Source organism: Syngnathus floridae, chromosome 18 (genome assembly GCF_059516105.1).
Source record: "Syngnathus floridae isolate MCC-2025c chromosome 18, RoL_Sflo_1.0, whole genome shotgun sequence".
NCBI classification, from domain to species: domain Eukaryota; kingdom Metazoa; phylum Chordata; class Actinopteri; order Syngnathiformes; family Syngnathidae; genus Syngnathus; species Syngnathus floridae.
The window spans coordinates 5,782,160-5,796,738 of NC_142430.1; the positions used below are offsets into that span (position 1 = coordinate 5,782,160).

At 38.5% G+C, this 14,579-nt stretch overlaps 4 protein-coding genes across 6 annotated transcripts; all 4 read right to left on the reverse strand.

The window, feature by feature from the left end:
• Window positions 1-152: 152 nt before the first annotated feature.
• On the reverse strand, window positions 153-4,881 carry ccz1 (CCZ1 vacuolar protein trafficking and biogenesis associated). Its single transcript, XM_088360394.1, has 17 exons — window positions 4,726-4,881; window positions 4,331-4,406; window positions 4,153-4,249; window positions 3,960-4,057; window positions 3,789-3,882; window positions 3,599-3,679; window positions 3,466-3,513; window positions 3,233-3,316; window positions 2,916-3,091; window positions 2,761-2,842; window positions 2,627-2,688; window positions 1,810-1,921; window positions 1,420-1,453; window positions 1,236-1,353; window positions 885-1,043; window positions 691-818; window positions 153-621 (listed from the first exon to the last, which is right to left on the reverse strand). Exons 2-17 carry the CDS (start codon window positions 4,342-4,344, stop codon window positions 566-568), a joined length of 1,443 nt encoding a protein of 480 aa, XP_088216520.1. The 5' UTR covers window positions 4,345-4,406; window positions 4,726-4,881; the 3' UTR covers window positions 153-565.
• A 576-nt stretch (window positions 4,882-5,457) lies between these two features.
• Window positions 5,458-7,508, reverse strand: pvalb9 (parvalbumin 9). Its single transcript, XM_088360462.1, has 5 exons — window positions 7,310-7,508; window positions 6,764-6,831; window positions 6,296-6,428; window positions 5,905-6,014; window positions 5,458-5,655 (listed from the first exon to the last, which is right to left on the reverse strand). Exons 2-5 carry the CDS (start codon window positions 6,822-6,824, stop codon window positions 5,630-5,632), a joined length of 330 nt encoding a protein of 109 aa, XP_088216588.1. The 5' UTR covers window positions 6,825-6,831; window positions 7,310-7,508; the 3' UTR covers window positions 5,458-5,629.
• Window positions 7,509-8,703: 1,195 nt separating this feature from the next.
• On the reverse strand, window positions 8,704-11,545 carry LOC148382504 (parvalbumin beta-like). The gene is made up of 5 exons (XM_088359437.1): window positions 11,404-11,545; window positions 11,170-11,236; window positions 10,844-10,976; window positions 9,243-9,352; window positions 8,704-9,086 (listed from the first exon to the last, which is right to left on the reverse strand). The coding sequence occupies exons 2-5, from the start codon at window positions 11,228-11,230 to the stop codon at window positions 9,064-9,066; spliced, it is 327 nt and encodes a 108-aa protein (XP_088215563.1). The 5' UTR covers window positions 11,231-11,236; window positions 11,404-11,545; the 3' UTR covers window positions 8,704-9,063.
• Window positions 11,546-12,623: 1,078 nt separating this feature from the next.
• Window positions 12,624-14,376, reverse strand: LOC148382505 (parvalbumin, thymic-like). Of its 3 annotated transcripts, none has more exons than XM_088359472.1 (5): window positions 14,289-14,376; window positions 13,396-13,488; window positions 13,185-13,317; window positions 12,999-13,108; window positions 12,624-12,834 (listed from the first exon to the last, which is right to left on the reverse strand). In XM_088359472.1, the coding sequence occupies exons 2-5, from the start codon at window positions 13,454-13,456 to the stop codon at window positions 12,806-12,808; spliced, it is 333 nt and encodes a 110-aa protein (XP_088215598.1). In that variant the 5' UTR covers window positions 13,457-13,488; window positions 14,289-14,376; the 3' UTR covers window positions 12,624-12,805. The 3 variants fall into 3 exon arrangements, with proteins under 3 accessions (XP_088215598.1, XP_088215595.1, XP_088215597.1); XM_088359469.1 differs by lacking the exon at window positions 14,289-14,376 and adding an exon at window positions 14,144-14,246; XM_088359471.1 differs by lacking the exon at window positions 14,289-14,376 and adding an exon at window positions 14,147-14,230.
• Between the last annotated feature and the right edge of the window lie 203 nt (window positions 14,377-14,579).

The window sequence follows — 14,579 nt, forward strand, 5'->3', positions numbered from 1 at the left end:
GATGCTATAAACGTTTGCATTTACTGCAGTACTAATTATATAATAAATATAATATTGACAACGATTCTAGTAATATTTTAGGAAAACAATATGTTCTCAGTAGTTGTACTAAGATAAAACAAACTCTCCAGATAAAAAAAAAGTCTTCTCAGTACTGCAAAATTACAACATAATTTATTCAAATTTAGTAGAGTTGTTTACAAACAAGATTTGATGTTATAGTGAAAAGTGAGCGATGAAAGCAGCCTGAAACAGCAATTATGCGGACACCAGTTTGAGACACAGAGGTGTTCAATGAGAAGACATACAGGGAAATCTTAATAGAACTCTCTAAAAAGAAATTATGTGCAAAGACAATGATATGACAAAGTATATTTGTACACTTAATTACAAAAGGGAATGACATTTTAAAGGTTAAATTAAAAATAACGATGAGAAATCTTTTTTTTTTTTCCCCCCCCATTTTTATTTTACAATGCAACTGTTGCATTACACTGATGCTGCCGTGATACCCTGGAACACTGACAGTTTGTAGTGTGGTCAAAGAGTCTTTGTGCTCATTCCATCAGTCCAGGAAGAATATGTTGTTGAATTGTGTCGCACAAAGCCTCTTCACCTCCTCTGCAGAAGAGAAAAACATATTTATAGAAGCCTGGAGGTTGGTATGACATAAGTTTGCCACACACATACCATTGACTTCAATGAGGTTGGCATTCTTCTGATTTAAGATCACGTACAGTTCTCGCTGGTCAGACTTTTTACCAACAACCCAGTAGTCTGTCATGGCTTTGACTATGATCTCTTCATCTTCATCAACTCTGGAAGACGCATAAAAATGATTTTCAGAACCTCCTCCTGAGATTGTCGATGTACTTTTGGTTTACCTGGCAAAGTCACAGTTGATGTCCCCGAGGATTTTCATGAGGTCAGGATGAACCGACGTGAGACAGACACTGGCCGTCTTCCTCATGTGTATCGTGCTTTTCTCTGCCAGGTTCATGTGGTTGAAGTAGATGAACTTAAACTGAGGCTCCTTCTCTGGCCTGAATAGAAGGCGACATTGCAGAAGTAAGACAACAAAACAAGCACGACACGCATTCTGTGCAGCATGATCCTTTTATAAACGGCTAATAGTCACAAAATCTGATTTGTGACTTCCCTTAGGAATGTCCTTTCATGCTAAAGGATGAATTCTGCGAGTTAGTTCTGCCAAGCAGTTCTAAAGTAGAACTAACCCTGATATCCTGCGGTTGATGGTGAATTGTTCGCATATATCCGACGCCAGCAAAGTGAGCTGCGGCCCCACCAAGCCATCCAACTGCTCACAAAACTCCCTCGTCATCTCCACAGAGGCTGCGTCGAAAGAAAGTGTTGAAGAAAAGTAGCTTTTGAACAAAAACTGCACTCTTAGATGCTTACCGTTGACCATAAAACAGGCGGCAGCGCTCATCGCCTGAAAGAGAGCAGGTCAAACCCAGAAACAAGGTCACACAGGTTTGAAATGACATTGATGTTCTGCATCCTCATTATTTTAAAATGCAAGTCTAATCCTGAAAAATCCATATCCTCAGTTAAGGCTGCAGCATATTTCGCACCCATTTCATCCACTCACACGCTGAAAGGCTTTTAGGAACATTCCTTTCATGGAGTCAAACTGTGTGTAGGGGAAATAATCCATTCTTTAATGCATTTGGAATCAATTACACATTTCAGTCATCAATTAGTGGGAACAATGTTGCTATTGCTTATACTAATTATATAGGCCTTGAGGGATTCCCAACGCTAAGTGAGGTTTAGCTGCACTATTACCTTATACACAATCAGATGCAGCTCCTCGTGGCCATCCTCGGCGCTGACAAATATTTTGGGAAAACGGAATTTGGCTTCAGGGTCTTTAAGGTTGGATGGTCCTGTCAAAAATCTGGAGAGGACATTGTGTGTAAGTATATTTGATGAACATCTTGGGTTGACTTCCTGTTGAAGACAAAATTTACTCAACCATGTGTTAGGGTTTCCAGATTATTTTGATCGTATGATTATGTTGGAATGTAGACTAGAATTATTAACTTTGTTTAAACCTTTTACCTTTCCGTGACTCTGAAAAGTTTAACCATTCAGTTGTTGAAACTTTCCAAATGGTGTGGAAACATTCTTGCTTAGTCATCTAAAATGCTCCACTAGTTTCTATTATGTTGGAATGTAGACTAGAATTATTAACTTTGTTTAAACCTTTTACCTTTCCTTGACTCTGAAAAGTTTAACCATTCAGTTGTTGAAACTTCCCAAATGGTGTGGAAATATTCTTGCTTAGTTAGTCATCTAAAATGCTCCACTAGTTTCTGTTTCCACGACCTTGTAAAACGACGAGCTGGGACCCTCCGCACTGATTAACCAGTTGCTGAGGTGACCACCAAACATGTCCAATGTCACCCCAACCCTGATTTCTCTCAATAAATACTCTCTTGCAAGAATCCAAAATCAGACCTCATTCGATCATCACTGTACACACAGCGACAAATGACTCTCCACTTGCAAGTGCTTAAAAAGGGCATACTGTCTCCCGTGTGGTTCTTGCAAAAATAAGTTAGAGTGAGCACCATTCTAACACCATGGTTTCGGGACTCACCTCCCATAATGCAACAAATTGCCTGCAACCTCCGGCCTCAGAGGAGAGTCCCTGCCAGCCAACTATGCGGGGATAGATGGAATTAAATGAGGGGGATATGCAAATATATACTAACAACATCCTCAGCACCTTACCTCTGGCTCGGAGTGCCTGGGGAACAACGAGGTGGTCAGGTACTTGTACAGGATCCTCATGTCATCTTGTTCCAGGCCGCTCCTGCACATACAAAGCCATTTCAACACCTGAAGAAGTATCAGAGCGAGCTGAGCCGACGCATCCGTCCTGTTACCAGATGAGCTGGTCGTTATATAGAAAGGCTGTGTATTTGATGAGGCTGAGACTCTCCTCCACCCGGTTGACGAAGGATTGGATCTTCAGGTAGGACATCTTGTCCAGCGGGAAGAAACTGATGCCTCCAAATACGTCTAAGAGGTCACAGGACTGCAGGTGGAGCGTCTGCAGGTACTGAAGATGGAGAAACGGGACGAGTCGGTGATTCATTGATGTGCCGATATGTCACTTTAAAAATGTGCTCACAGGGTAGGGCCAATTTGAAACTAAATATAAAAATGCAAACAATTAAGGAAGGACTGGATATGGTTTTACCCTGTAGAAGAACTTTTCAAGCTTCTGAGTTAGCAGCTCTACTCCGCCGGCATCCATCGCTCTATTAAAGGTACCGTTGAAAAGCTGCAGCATAAGGGATGACATCACACGTTGGTTATAAACAAAAAAAAAAAAAAAAAAAAATATATATATATATATATATATATATATATATATATATATATATATATATATATATATTTTTTTTTTTTTGAGACGGGGTTGGTTGTTACCTTATACATACTGTAGCACTGCTTTACCACTGCACCATAGACCGTGTCCTTGGGGGAGTAAGGGAAGCATGGTTAACAACTCAAAGCCGATAGTATTAAAAAAAAATAAATAAATAAATAAAAAACCTCTTACAAGTATTTCCTCTTCCTGATACTCTATCGTGGGAGGTTTTCCATCTTTGTTTAGTTTCTCAATCATTGGATTTCGAACCACCTGAGCAAAAAATAAATAAAAAATGTACACAAAAACAAGTTGGCTTTGTAAACAAAATTGATCGCATTCCAGTAATTATGTTAAATAGGTGAAAAGCTTGAATTCTTACCATGACCATCCAAAAATTCTCCTCAGGCTCAAAGAAAAATTGACGGTTCTTTTGCGTGTGCAGGGATTTTGCTGGTTTTGTTGGGCAGAATGTTCTAGATAAAAAAAAACATTAGTTGCTACCACACTTCTGTACATCACTATTACAATATTTCCCTTTTAAGAAGACTACCTCGTGAACTGGACAATAGCTTCACAAAGGCCCACATTTCGGATCTTCTCATTCTTCTCCACGTCACTGGGATGATAAAACAGGATCTTTTTCTCTTCCTAACATGGTAAAAATATCACCTTATATCAGTAATTTTCAAAACAGAGGTAAAACTATGGTAATAGGATCAATTCAGACACAAATTGAAAATCACCTCTCCTTCCCGTGGTCCAAATGTGGGATTATAAACAAAGAAATTGAGTAGAGATGCTGTGAACTGTTTCTCTTGCATTCCTGAGGCCATTCTGGGGCTACAAGACAAAAAAGAGAAAATAAGTAGCTGGACATAAACTCATATTGTCACCTTATGGAGTAAATGAATCTGTTTTTACCTTATCATCAGCATCAGTGTCACGTTTGTCTGGATTTACTTTGCACGAATAATTCTATTGCTAGCATGCCGTTTGCCTGCAGAAGTGAAACAAGCAGTGGGAAATTGAATTTTGACAGGATTTCCTGAAAATTAACATGTACATGTAGAATTAATCTCGTTGGATTTTTTAAATTGATATATCAGTGGCTTTAACACCGTTTTTGATTATGTTCCTGTTATTATAAGTCCACTCGGCAAATAAAAAGTGCAACGAATGGAATATTCCAAATAAATAAATCCGAGGACGTTTAGCAAGTTAGCTTAGCTTAGTTAGCATGATTTGGTGTGCTGACATCCAACGCGTAAAAACAACAATCAAAAACAAAACCGTTCATGAAAAAGTAAAATCCTCACCTTACAGTGCATAAATCAAAGGGTTCGTATGCACGCCGTTGTGTTACACCAGGAGGAAAATGTAATTTAACTAGAGGAGAGACGATGCACATCGTCTACTTCCTGCTTTTGACAGCTGAGTGTCACGTTTAAAACCAACCGGAAGGAAAACAAGGCATTTGTGCTGGCCTTGTTTTCCACCCGGTCAGTTTTAGACGTGACAACAACAATAACAACAACAACAACAACAACAACAACAACAACAACAACAACAACAACTACTACTACTACTACTACTACTACTACTACTACTACTACTACTAATAATAATAATAATAATAATAATAATAATTTATGTTCATGATTATGGTGGTGGAGCATCAAACAAAATTATTGAGATTATCTGTGATATTTCTATATTATTTAAGATTTTCTAATATTTATGAATATATAGAGTATCTGTGATATTTCTATATTATTTAAGATTTCCTAATATTTATGAATATTTTCCCCACGGAGAATACCAAAAATACTGGTGTGAAACTAACATTTCTTTTTGCAAAAACAAAACCCACACACACTCTTTTCTAATAAAACAGATAAAAGGGTTAAAATGCTACTTTGCTAGTGAGAAGCAACTTGTACTTCTACAAAAGATACATTGAGACATTCGAAGAGGAATTTTGGAAACATAATGTTGCAAGGCGCTTGACTATCCATTGCTACAAACTATTTGATAAAACAGAGAGCCCACACATTTCATTTCTTTCATTGTCACAGGTTTGAAGGACAAACTTTAATAGTTATTGTCGATTAATGAGTGCTAGGAAGGAAATTAAGTATATAATTTTCTGAAATACAAGCCAATGAAAACAAAAACAAAAAATCAATGGAAATGGAAGCAAATTGATCCACATTGCAAGACTCAGGACAGAACCATCATCTGGAATTCTAAACAGAAACAAAACATCATGAATAGAACATCTGAAAATACATCACTCAATGCATACACATGTATAACGATCCACCCAAAATAAAATCTGTATATTTTATTTATCAGAACAGACCAAACTGTACTGTGGAATTTGTCCAGCATCATGAATAATTGAAAAGCTTTAGTTAAACTTGAGTGCGTCAGAGTAGCAACTTGCAGGAAAAGTGCCTGAATGCCTGTTTAGCTGCATGAAATCAGATACTAACCCTCAGCTCCGATCCTTCCATCGCTGTCGTCATCCGCCGCCGAGATGAAGCTTTTGGTTTCAGCCTCAGTCAGCGTTCTTGCTCCGGGGACAAACCGCTGCAGGAAAAACCTAACACAAATATCAATCAAGATGTTTTGTGTTAATAATTCAAACACGGCAAATCACAAAGACACACTATTTTATCACATCCCAACATGGTAAAAGGTGAATTATGTAACACCAAAAACATAACACTTAAACATGTATAATCCACACGGATTACAAAGGGATGGCTTTAATACAGCTGTGTGAGTTATTAGGTAGGCCCTAATCTCTCTGTCATGCACACTGTTCCATTTTACTACAAGAGATCTTGAAATCAACAAATACAACAGAAAATATGTCCCCACTTCAGCTCCGATTCCTCCAGGTAGCCGCTGTTGTCCTCATCGAGGATTTGGAAGACATTCTGGATCTCCTGGGGTGTCTTGGAGGAGAGGCCACATAGTCCAAAGAACTTCTTGTGGCAGAACGAGTCTGGAGCTGTAGAAAGTTTCAGATGCAAACAAACAAACAGTAACATCATAAACAGAATTAATTTAATTTTTTCTTTTTTTTTTACAATGGATGCCACTGCTGAGAGTTTTGACCTTTTGACTGTGTTTTTTTTATGTATAGCAAAGTCATGCAACCACCAAAAGGGACAGGATGATTGAAAAGCTTTTGCAATCATGGAGGTGCAGATAAGATGGTACTGTATTGCACAAAAGTGAAATTAATGCAGCCAGAAAAAAGATAAGTAACCTTGTCTTTTGTTAGAGGTTATGGCAATCGCAGATTGATCTGTTTTATATTATAGTTTGGGTACTGTGTGTCACCTTGACAGTCTTTCACGGCGTTTTCAATGTCTTCAGCCGACAGGATGGAAGTGAGGGACATGCTGATTCTGCGGAGTGAAAAGAAAAACCCTGCAAATGAGACATTTCTCATCTTTCCCTCATTATTGACATTTATGCCAACCGTGTTAGTTAGCAAGCAAGTTGTGAAACTTTAAATATTTCAATTCACTTAAATTGATCACATTTTTATTTCTAACAAACTGCCTGGTAAAAAAAAATATCTTGGCAGACAAAAAAAAAAGGGTTGGTTTATTGGGAAGCAAAAGCTGCAAAGATTATAAAGCTAATTTAAATATGTTCAAGATTGTGGGTGTTGTTTACAGAGGCGGACAACTGCATTGCATCATCCAATATTCGTCTCCTAAATAAAGAAACCAAAATCTGAGTAAACCCTTCACCTCTGATCGAGTGCAGTGTGCAACCTACTCCTACACACTCTAAAGTCTTCTTTAAAGTTTTCAGTTAGAGCCTCCAAATATGGCATATTATGATGCAAATTCCATGTCCCCCAAATATGCGACTCACCTCTGTGGACTTGATGTCCTCTCAGGTCCAAAACAACAGCAGATAACAGTCTTTGTGGTGGCAGCTTCACTTTTATAGACTCTGCTTGAATTTCCACCCCGGGATCAGATGTTCCTCACAGCTCGTGTTGCTCTACCTGCCCGATAAACTTTTTATAGCTCTGCTCACTCTTCCTTTCAGCTAAAACGCATACTGATTTTTTTCCTCCAATCAAATTTTCCAAGCCCTCTCTTTCTATGCTCTCTCTCTCTCTTCCAGCCTCCCTCCCTCGCTCGCTCCGCATGTGCATATTGGAGATTATACACATATCACATTTAAGCAAAGTGCTTTAATCTGCTGTATATCAGGGCTTGATGTTTAAAATGGATAGATGAGGTAAGAGGTAAAAAGAGGCAGTGGATGAGGTTAAAAAAAAACAAGTTAAATATGTCAATCTGTTATTATATTGTATTTAGACACCTGAATTAAAAAGTGGAGGGGCCTTATGCGGGCCCTTCTTGTTCTGTAGGCTTTTTCACAGTAAGCCGCTAAAGCAGGATAAAATGAGAGCAGCACAAATGCATTATGTACACATCCCTATGGATCATGTGAGATGCTTTTCCAGCTCACGACATAAAAAAAAACAATCCAATCGGTTGAGCAATCACGAGTGGACATGCATTAAGATCAGCTGTTACTTAAAGTCTGTAAAGGAAAAAAAAATAGAGCGTATAATCATAAATAAAATTGGGAACAATTCCACGGGTGCAGTACAAATTAAATGACACATGGTTACCGTGACGACCAGCTACTTTCTCACTGATGGGTTTCCTCTGCAAAGGCAGCAGCATCATCTCTGGTGATTTTAGTCAGCATTTCTGTCAAACACAGCACAGGTAGGGTGTTATTTTTTTTATTTAATAACGAGAAGCAAGGGAATAAAGGTCATTATTTCGCCCTGTTTCTTCTTCTGGGGTTTGGTGTGTCAGCATTGCTAGTACTGCGCCACTATTGTGTGTTCATTTAATTAGTGTTATTGATATTTAGTAGCAGAAACTATTGCTACGATTAAATCAATAGGCCTTCAACAACTTTGGAAAAGCAAGTCGGAGCTACAGCGCCACCTTGTGATGACAAATTCCAAAATTAATCAGCATTTAAATTGGGTACACTTGCATTGTCAATACAAGCGTGGGCTCAAAATAAAATATGTATAAAATCAGTATGTAGTTTGCTAACATAGACATATTTGAACACAAATGGTGCGGCAACACTTGTGAACAGACAATGTAACAATACTACAATAGAGCGTTTTTGGACATGGGGGTGGTTATTACCCTACTGGAGAAGTGCACAACGTCTCAGAAATAGGCAACAAAAGACTACCTTGATTAAATAAAAACCAGGGTCAGATGTGGTACTGAAAAAGCACCTTTATTGTTGTTCTCATCGTCCGTCCATTTGCCATTCAAGTGCACCAGCACTGATGTCACAGTAAGCAAAGGTCACAGTACAACGATGACGTCAGAAGTATTTGAGAGAGAGAGAGAAAGAAAGGAAGACACACACGCACACCACACAGTCAGCTACATTCATTGTGGGCAGCACAACCAACAGGAGGCGGAGCGGCTTGATTTGGCTTCAGAGCTCAATGGCCAAATGTATAAAAAAAAAATGGAGTTGAAGGGAGAAAGTATGAGAGAAGAAGAGAATATCTGGGCTCAAGTTGTTCCTTAAGAGTAGTCAAGTAAGATGTTGGTCAGCTTGTTGGTTTATCACTGGACCAAAGCAGAAAACTCTGCGGAGAATGAGAATATAATACACATGATTAAATAGTGCATATCATTACAAATGAATGAATGAATAAATAAATACATAAATAAATAAATAAATAAATATTTTTTTAAAAAGTCTATCCTAAAGTAGTCAGGGACACAACGTGACACGTTCTTACCTTCAACTCCGATCTTGCCATCGCCATCAGTGTCACCAGCCTGGAGAAACGCCTTGGTCTCTTTGTCAGTCAGCGCTCTGGCACTAGCAGAGAAATTCTGCAGGAAGAGCCTGCATCGGGACCACAGGAAAAACAGACTTTCTCAACATTTTTAGTTCTGCTTCATGTTAATATTTACATGCTGTCAAAAAAGTCTCCTTATTTGCTCCATGATTGTTTAAAAAAAGTCTACACACCCCTTTATTATAATGTAATGTAATGTAATGTAATGTAATGTAATGTAAAGCAATATAATATGATAGAACAGAATAGAATAGAATAAAATAGAATAGAATAGAGTATGACAAAGCAGTACAGAAAATGGATGGATGGATAATATAATATAATATAATATAATATAATATAATATAATATAATATAATATAATATAATATAATATAATATAATATAATATAATATAATATAATATAATATAATATAATATAATATAATATAATATAATATAATATAATATAATATAATATAATATAATATACGTGTTGCGCACTGGACAGGCACTGGACTGAAAAAAAACATGTGGAATTGATGGTGGAAGCATGTTTTGCATTGTACTGTCGCCCTCTCGTGGTCAAAGTCTGAAGCACATGCTTAAACCATTATAATGTAATACAATACAATGAAATAAAGTAAAATAAATTAAAACCACTAAATTATAAAATTAATAATTATGGATATAATAAAATACAATATAGTGAAATATAGTAAATTCTTATGTATTTTTATTTATTTATTCATTTATTTTTATTTTATATATAAACCGTGACTGAAAAAAAAACGTGGAATTGATGGTGGAAGCATGTTTTGCATTGTACTGTCGCCCTCTCGTGGTTAAAGTCTAAAGCATGCTTAAACCACTATAATGTAATACAATAAAATGAAATAAATTAAAATGAATTAAAATAACTAAATTATAAAATGAATAATTATGAATATAATGTGTATTTTATTATATTTTACTATATCATATATTATATTCATAATTATTTCTTTTTTATTGTAGTTATTTATTTTACTTTATTTCATTAATTACATTATAATGGTTTAAGCATGTGCTTCAGACTTTAACCGCGAGAGGGCGACAGTACAATGCAAAACATGCTTCCACCATCAAATCCACATGTTTTTTTTCGGTCCATTGCCTCACGTGTATGTGTATTTTTGCCCCGCAGAGAGCCATGGCTCTTAAGAAAGTCACTGTTATTTATTATATTTATAGCAATAGTTATAGGTATATTGTTATAGACTTATAGTTATAGAGTTATGGAGTTATGGCGTCCTCGCATTCAGATTCATATTAAAATCGACATGACATAATAATGAATAAAATACTGCATTCTGTAAGTCAAACATGCATGCCATAATTATCTGCATGTCAGGCCATTCAACACCCAGCCGTTCAAATCCTCTCAGATGTTGCACGGTGCTGACATCATTCTCATTCCAGACATCCAATCTACGCACAAGGTTCTGAGAAGATGAAATCTAAGCTGAAAGAGGGGTGGTAGGGGTTTGGATGGGGTCTTGGAGGGGGCGTCACCTACTTGAGCTCATCCTCCTCGATGAAGCCGCTCTTGTCCTGGTCAATGACGGCAAAAGCCTTCTTGATGTGTTCGGCGGACTTGCCGGCCAGCCCGACCTTAGCGAAGAACGTCTTGTGGTTGAAGGAGTCGGCAGCTGGTAGGAGACATGTAGGCATGATGGACATTCTCACATATCATTCGCATTCTGACAAGGAGAATAAGTGCGGGAGTAACACCGTGAAGGCCGATTTATTTTTGTCTATAAGCGTATTATGACGTGTAAATAAATGTTATTACATATCACAAGTCAATTCAATGTGTGACTTTGACAACATTGAAATTTTTACCTTGGCAAGCAGCAAGGGCTGCAGTGATGTCAGAGTCATTCAGAATTCCGGCGAATGCCATCTTTAACTGTAAAAAGGGCAAAAGATGGACATGTCAAAATCTACCTGGATTCCACTCATTTAAAGCAGCCCAAAAAAAATAAAAAATAAAAAAATCCTGTGGTTGATTCCATAACTCCCAGACTTCCATCGTGTGAAGTTGAAGACCTTAAGCCCAGAAAGAGTTCAACTCACCTTGTGGTTGGATCTCAAAAGACTCGAGAAGGTTCACTGAGAAGAATCTGTTCACTGCAGTGGGGCCCGGCGGCGATATTGCATCAACTTATATACCTGCCCTGGGCCGAAACATGATGCATAGGCCAAGTAATCGACACGCTTCGCAGACTGGTCGAAGCAGACGCTAAAAATGTGTCAAGTAGACACAGCTGTTCTATTTATATGTACATTAAATGAAGATGCTTAAATGGTAGGCCCACGTGGCGTGCAAAGGGTCCATGTTGAAAAGTGGTTGGTATCACGCCGGGCTAATTATACACGCTGCTGATTGGGGTGAAACCCGCGCTCGAGAGCGGAGAGACAGACACGAGGGCCAACTCGGTTTGGCGTGAGGCCATCGGGTCGACATATTTGACAGCTGGGTGGGTTTGTTTGGTATCGCAGCAACCGGTTCCCTCTAAGTCGGGATTTGTCCACAACTTGCTCCTCCTTAATTTGAAACGTGATAGATTTAAATGATGGATGGACGAGAGAAATCAAGTAATAACGAATGAATATTTCAACCGCTGATTTGCTGTTTAATATGATATTTAATTCTGTCAAGTTCTTATTGGTTGAATCAACTTACAATGTTAATTTAAAATTTGTCATGGTCAAGCGAGGTCAGTCACCTCGGACGACGCGGGGCCTCGGAGACTGTAACTATTCCTGCACCTACTTCAATATCCGTGTTGCATTACAAATATCCTAACAGCAGCATTTAAAGCAAGCAACCATTCCAAACATCATCTTGACCGGATTCAAAAAAGGGCCGTAAATAACCCGAGATCTGTCAAGAAACACGGACGCTGAAATGAAACAGAATAAAACTTTACAACTTATATTCATTCCGTAATTTGATACCGACGTGGATGTTTCGCCGCCATCTACTTACGCTCGTCTGCTTGCGAGCGTGAAAGTTTTAAATAAATACGCCTCACTGACACAAGTGCAGGAAATGTGCTGGCACAGAACCGCGGTGCCGCTGGCCAGTTCATTTCGAAACATTTTGAGGCTGGGCCAGAATTCAGGGTTCCCTTGTCAAACTGCCAGATTGCTAACTCTCACCTGCACACCACACCGATTACTGTCAATCATAAATACGACTATGATGACTACTACCAGAATCAATAACATCATAAATCTTTTTTTTTATTGCAAATTTTTTTTACTGAAGCTTATAAAATGACAAAACTTCATTTTTTGAGGGTGTGTGTCTTTATTTATATAACCAGTATGAGGAATAACATTACAGTTAAGATTCATTTAAACACTTGGAATGTTTTTCTACTCAAGCTCTTGTGTCTGTGGCTAATTTAGAACATCCATCCTGAGATTATTACCATACAATAAATCATAGAGACATCGAGTCAGGTTGCTCTTATGAAGACTTGACCAGTGCGGAAAACTCTGAAATACAAAACAAAAAGGGAAAATAAATCATCTTACTATTACATTCATAACAGGTAAATTCAGTTTTTATGAAGATTATTTCGAGCACACTTCTATAATATTTAACATAGAACTGGCATCACTTTCTCAAAATTGTAAAAGTAAATCAATACGTCAAATACCTTCCCATCCAATCTTGCCATCACCGTCAGAGTCGCCTTCTAGCAGGAAGCCTCTGGTCTCAGCAGCAGTCAACGTTCTGGCTCCTTTGGAGAAGTTCTGCAAGAAGAGTCTAATGGCGACATGATCAATACCACACTCGAGAGAAGAAAACAAACTAAAGGCGGAAAATGAATTCTGAACTCAACTGTAACTCATCCTGCTCTATGAAGCCACTTTTGTCCTGGTCCAAGATGTTAAAGACCTTCTCTATCTCGGTTGGAGTCTTTTTTGATAAACCCACGACTTTGAAAAACATCTTTGGGTTAAAGGAATCCTTTGCTGGAAGAAGAAAAACACAAATATTTAAGATTCTAATCTTATCCTAACACCTCCAGGCTTTAGAAAAATAGCTCATACCTTTACACGCGTTAATCGCTGAGGTAATGTCCGAGACAGCGAGAACATCAGTGATGGCCATACCGACGGAGATCGTTGTGGTTGAGGTGGAAGCTACAGCGGTTTGACGCCAACGTGGTAAAAGAAACAAGGCAGTGGAGTGAATAAGCTTTCACCCCCACCACCGAGTGTCAAAAACCACCAGCGTCCTTCTGTCCGCTGTCACCTACACCTGACCACTTAAGACGTTATCAACGTATGGCCCGCTGAAGCATCAAGAAAGACGTCAGAGCAGAGGTGGGAGGTCATAAGTACATCTTAAGTCACAAAACTTCTTCTCTAATTGGGCTTCTTTCTTTAAAAAAAATATATATTTCAGTGTCAGGTAAGTTTGGTGCAAATGTGATGCTAACATTTCCTTGCTAGCTTACTCGCTGGCTCCTTGCCATCCTCTTAATCATCCATGCAGCAGTTCCACAAGTTGTAAACATCCTGTTATTATCTATCGTGGTCAGGCTGAGCTCCATGGAGATGTCTTCTCCATTACCTCATGCTACATTTAGCATGTGGAATCACAGTTTTACATTGTTTTGATATTTAGCTTTAGCAAGCAGCATGGTTAGCATGTTTGTCTGAAGTTGATGTCTCTACATGCACCTTGCAATTATACTGATTGAACTATAATACTGATTTTAAGTTTGTAAAGACACATTAGTGACAATCCAATGCACGAAGGAATACTAGAGCGAATCGGATTTTACGACGTTACCACCACGTGAATGCTTCTGGCTCAGCCACGCGGTGACGCGAGCCCCGTTTCCTCAGGATGGGCCTACGGTGAGACCAGCGAGAAGCGGTGCAACGACAAAAACATCCTCTGCCCCCCTCCCTCGCACATCTGCACCCCCCCCAACCTTGGCCTTGTGCCTTTCCTTACTCCCGTGGCTTGTTTTCAGGAAGACCTGGTTTCCTGTGTGATGGACGAAATGGGGGGAAAAGGGGGATGGGACAGAGGTAGAGACAGATGGCTGGCAATTGCACTTTTGGTTCTGTGCGTGTAAGAAGTGATATGAAAGATTTTGTGGTTGCACGGTATTTAGATGTAGCTGGATTGGAAGAGGAAGCTAAATAGGAAGAGGTCGAGAGGTCATTTTGGGACTCGGGAGTCAAAACACAGGTATGAATACTTTATGATTAGATTTAAT

Excerpts from the sequence above, each read along its gene's own strand:
- LOC148382505 (XM_088359472.1), bottom strand. The coding sequence starts at position 13,456 with ATGGCCATCACTGATGTTCTCGCTGTCTCGGACATTACCTCAGCGATT. Across the intron at positions 13,318-13,395 it reads AGCGATTAACGCGTGTAAAG|CAAAGGATTCCTTTAACCCA; the intron begins GTATGAGCTATT and ends TTCTTCTTCCAG. Across the intron at positions 13,109-13,184 it reads ATAGAGCAGGATGAGTTACA|ACTCTTCTTGCAGAACTTCT; the intron begins GTTGAGTTCAGA and ends TGTCGCCATTAG.
- pvalb9 (XM_088360462.1), bottom strand. The coding sequence starts at position 6,824 with ATGTCCCTCACTTCCATCCTGTCGGCTGAAGACATTGAAAACGCCGTG. Across the intron at positions 6,015-6,295 it reads CTGGAGGAATCGGAGCTGAA|GTTTTTCCTGCAGCGGTTTG; the intron begins GTGGGGACATAT and ends TATTTGTGTTAG. Across the intron at positions 5,656-5,904 it reads TGGAAGGATCGGAGCTGAGG|AATTCCAGATGATGGTTCTG; the intron begins GTTAGTATCTGA and ends GTTTCTGTTTAG.
- ccz1 (XM_088360394.1), bottom strand. Across the intron at positions 2,689-2,760 it reads CCAGGCACTCCGAGCCAGAG|TTGGCTGGCAGGGACTCTCC; the intron begins GTAAGGTGCTGA and ends ATCCCCGCATAG. Across the intron at positions 1,044-1,235 it reads ATCAACCGCAGGATATCAGG|GCCAGAGAAGGAGCCTCAGT; the intron begins GTTAGTTCTACT and ends CCTTCTATTCAG.
- LOC148382504 (XM_088359437.1), bottom strand. The coding sequence starts at position 11,230 with ATGGCATTCGCCGGAATTCTGAATGACTCTGACATCACTGCAGCCCTT. Across the intron at positions 10,977-11,169 it reads AGCCCTTGCTGCTTGCCAAG|CTGCCGACTCCTTCAACCAC; the intron begins GTAAAAATTTCA and ends GTCTCCTACCAG. Across the intron at positions 9,087-9,242 it reads TGGCAAGATCGGAGTTGAAG|AGTTTTCTGCTTTGGTCCAG; the intron begins GTAAGAACGTGT and ends CATTCTCCGCAG.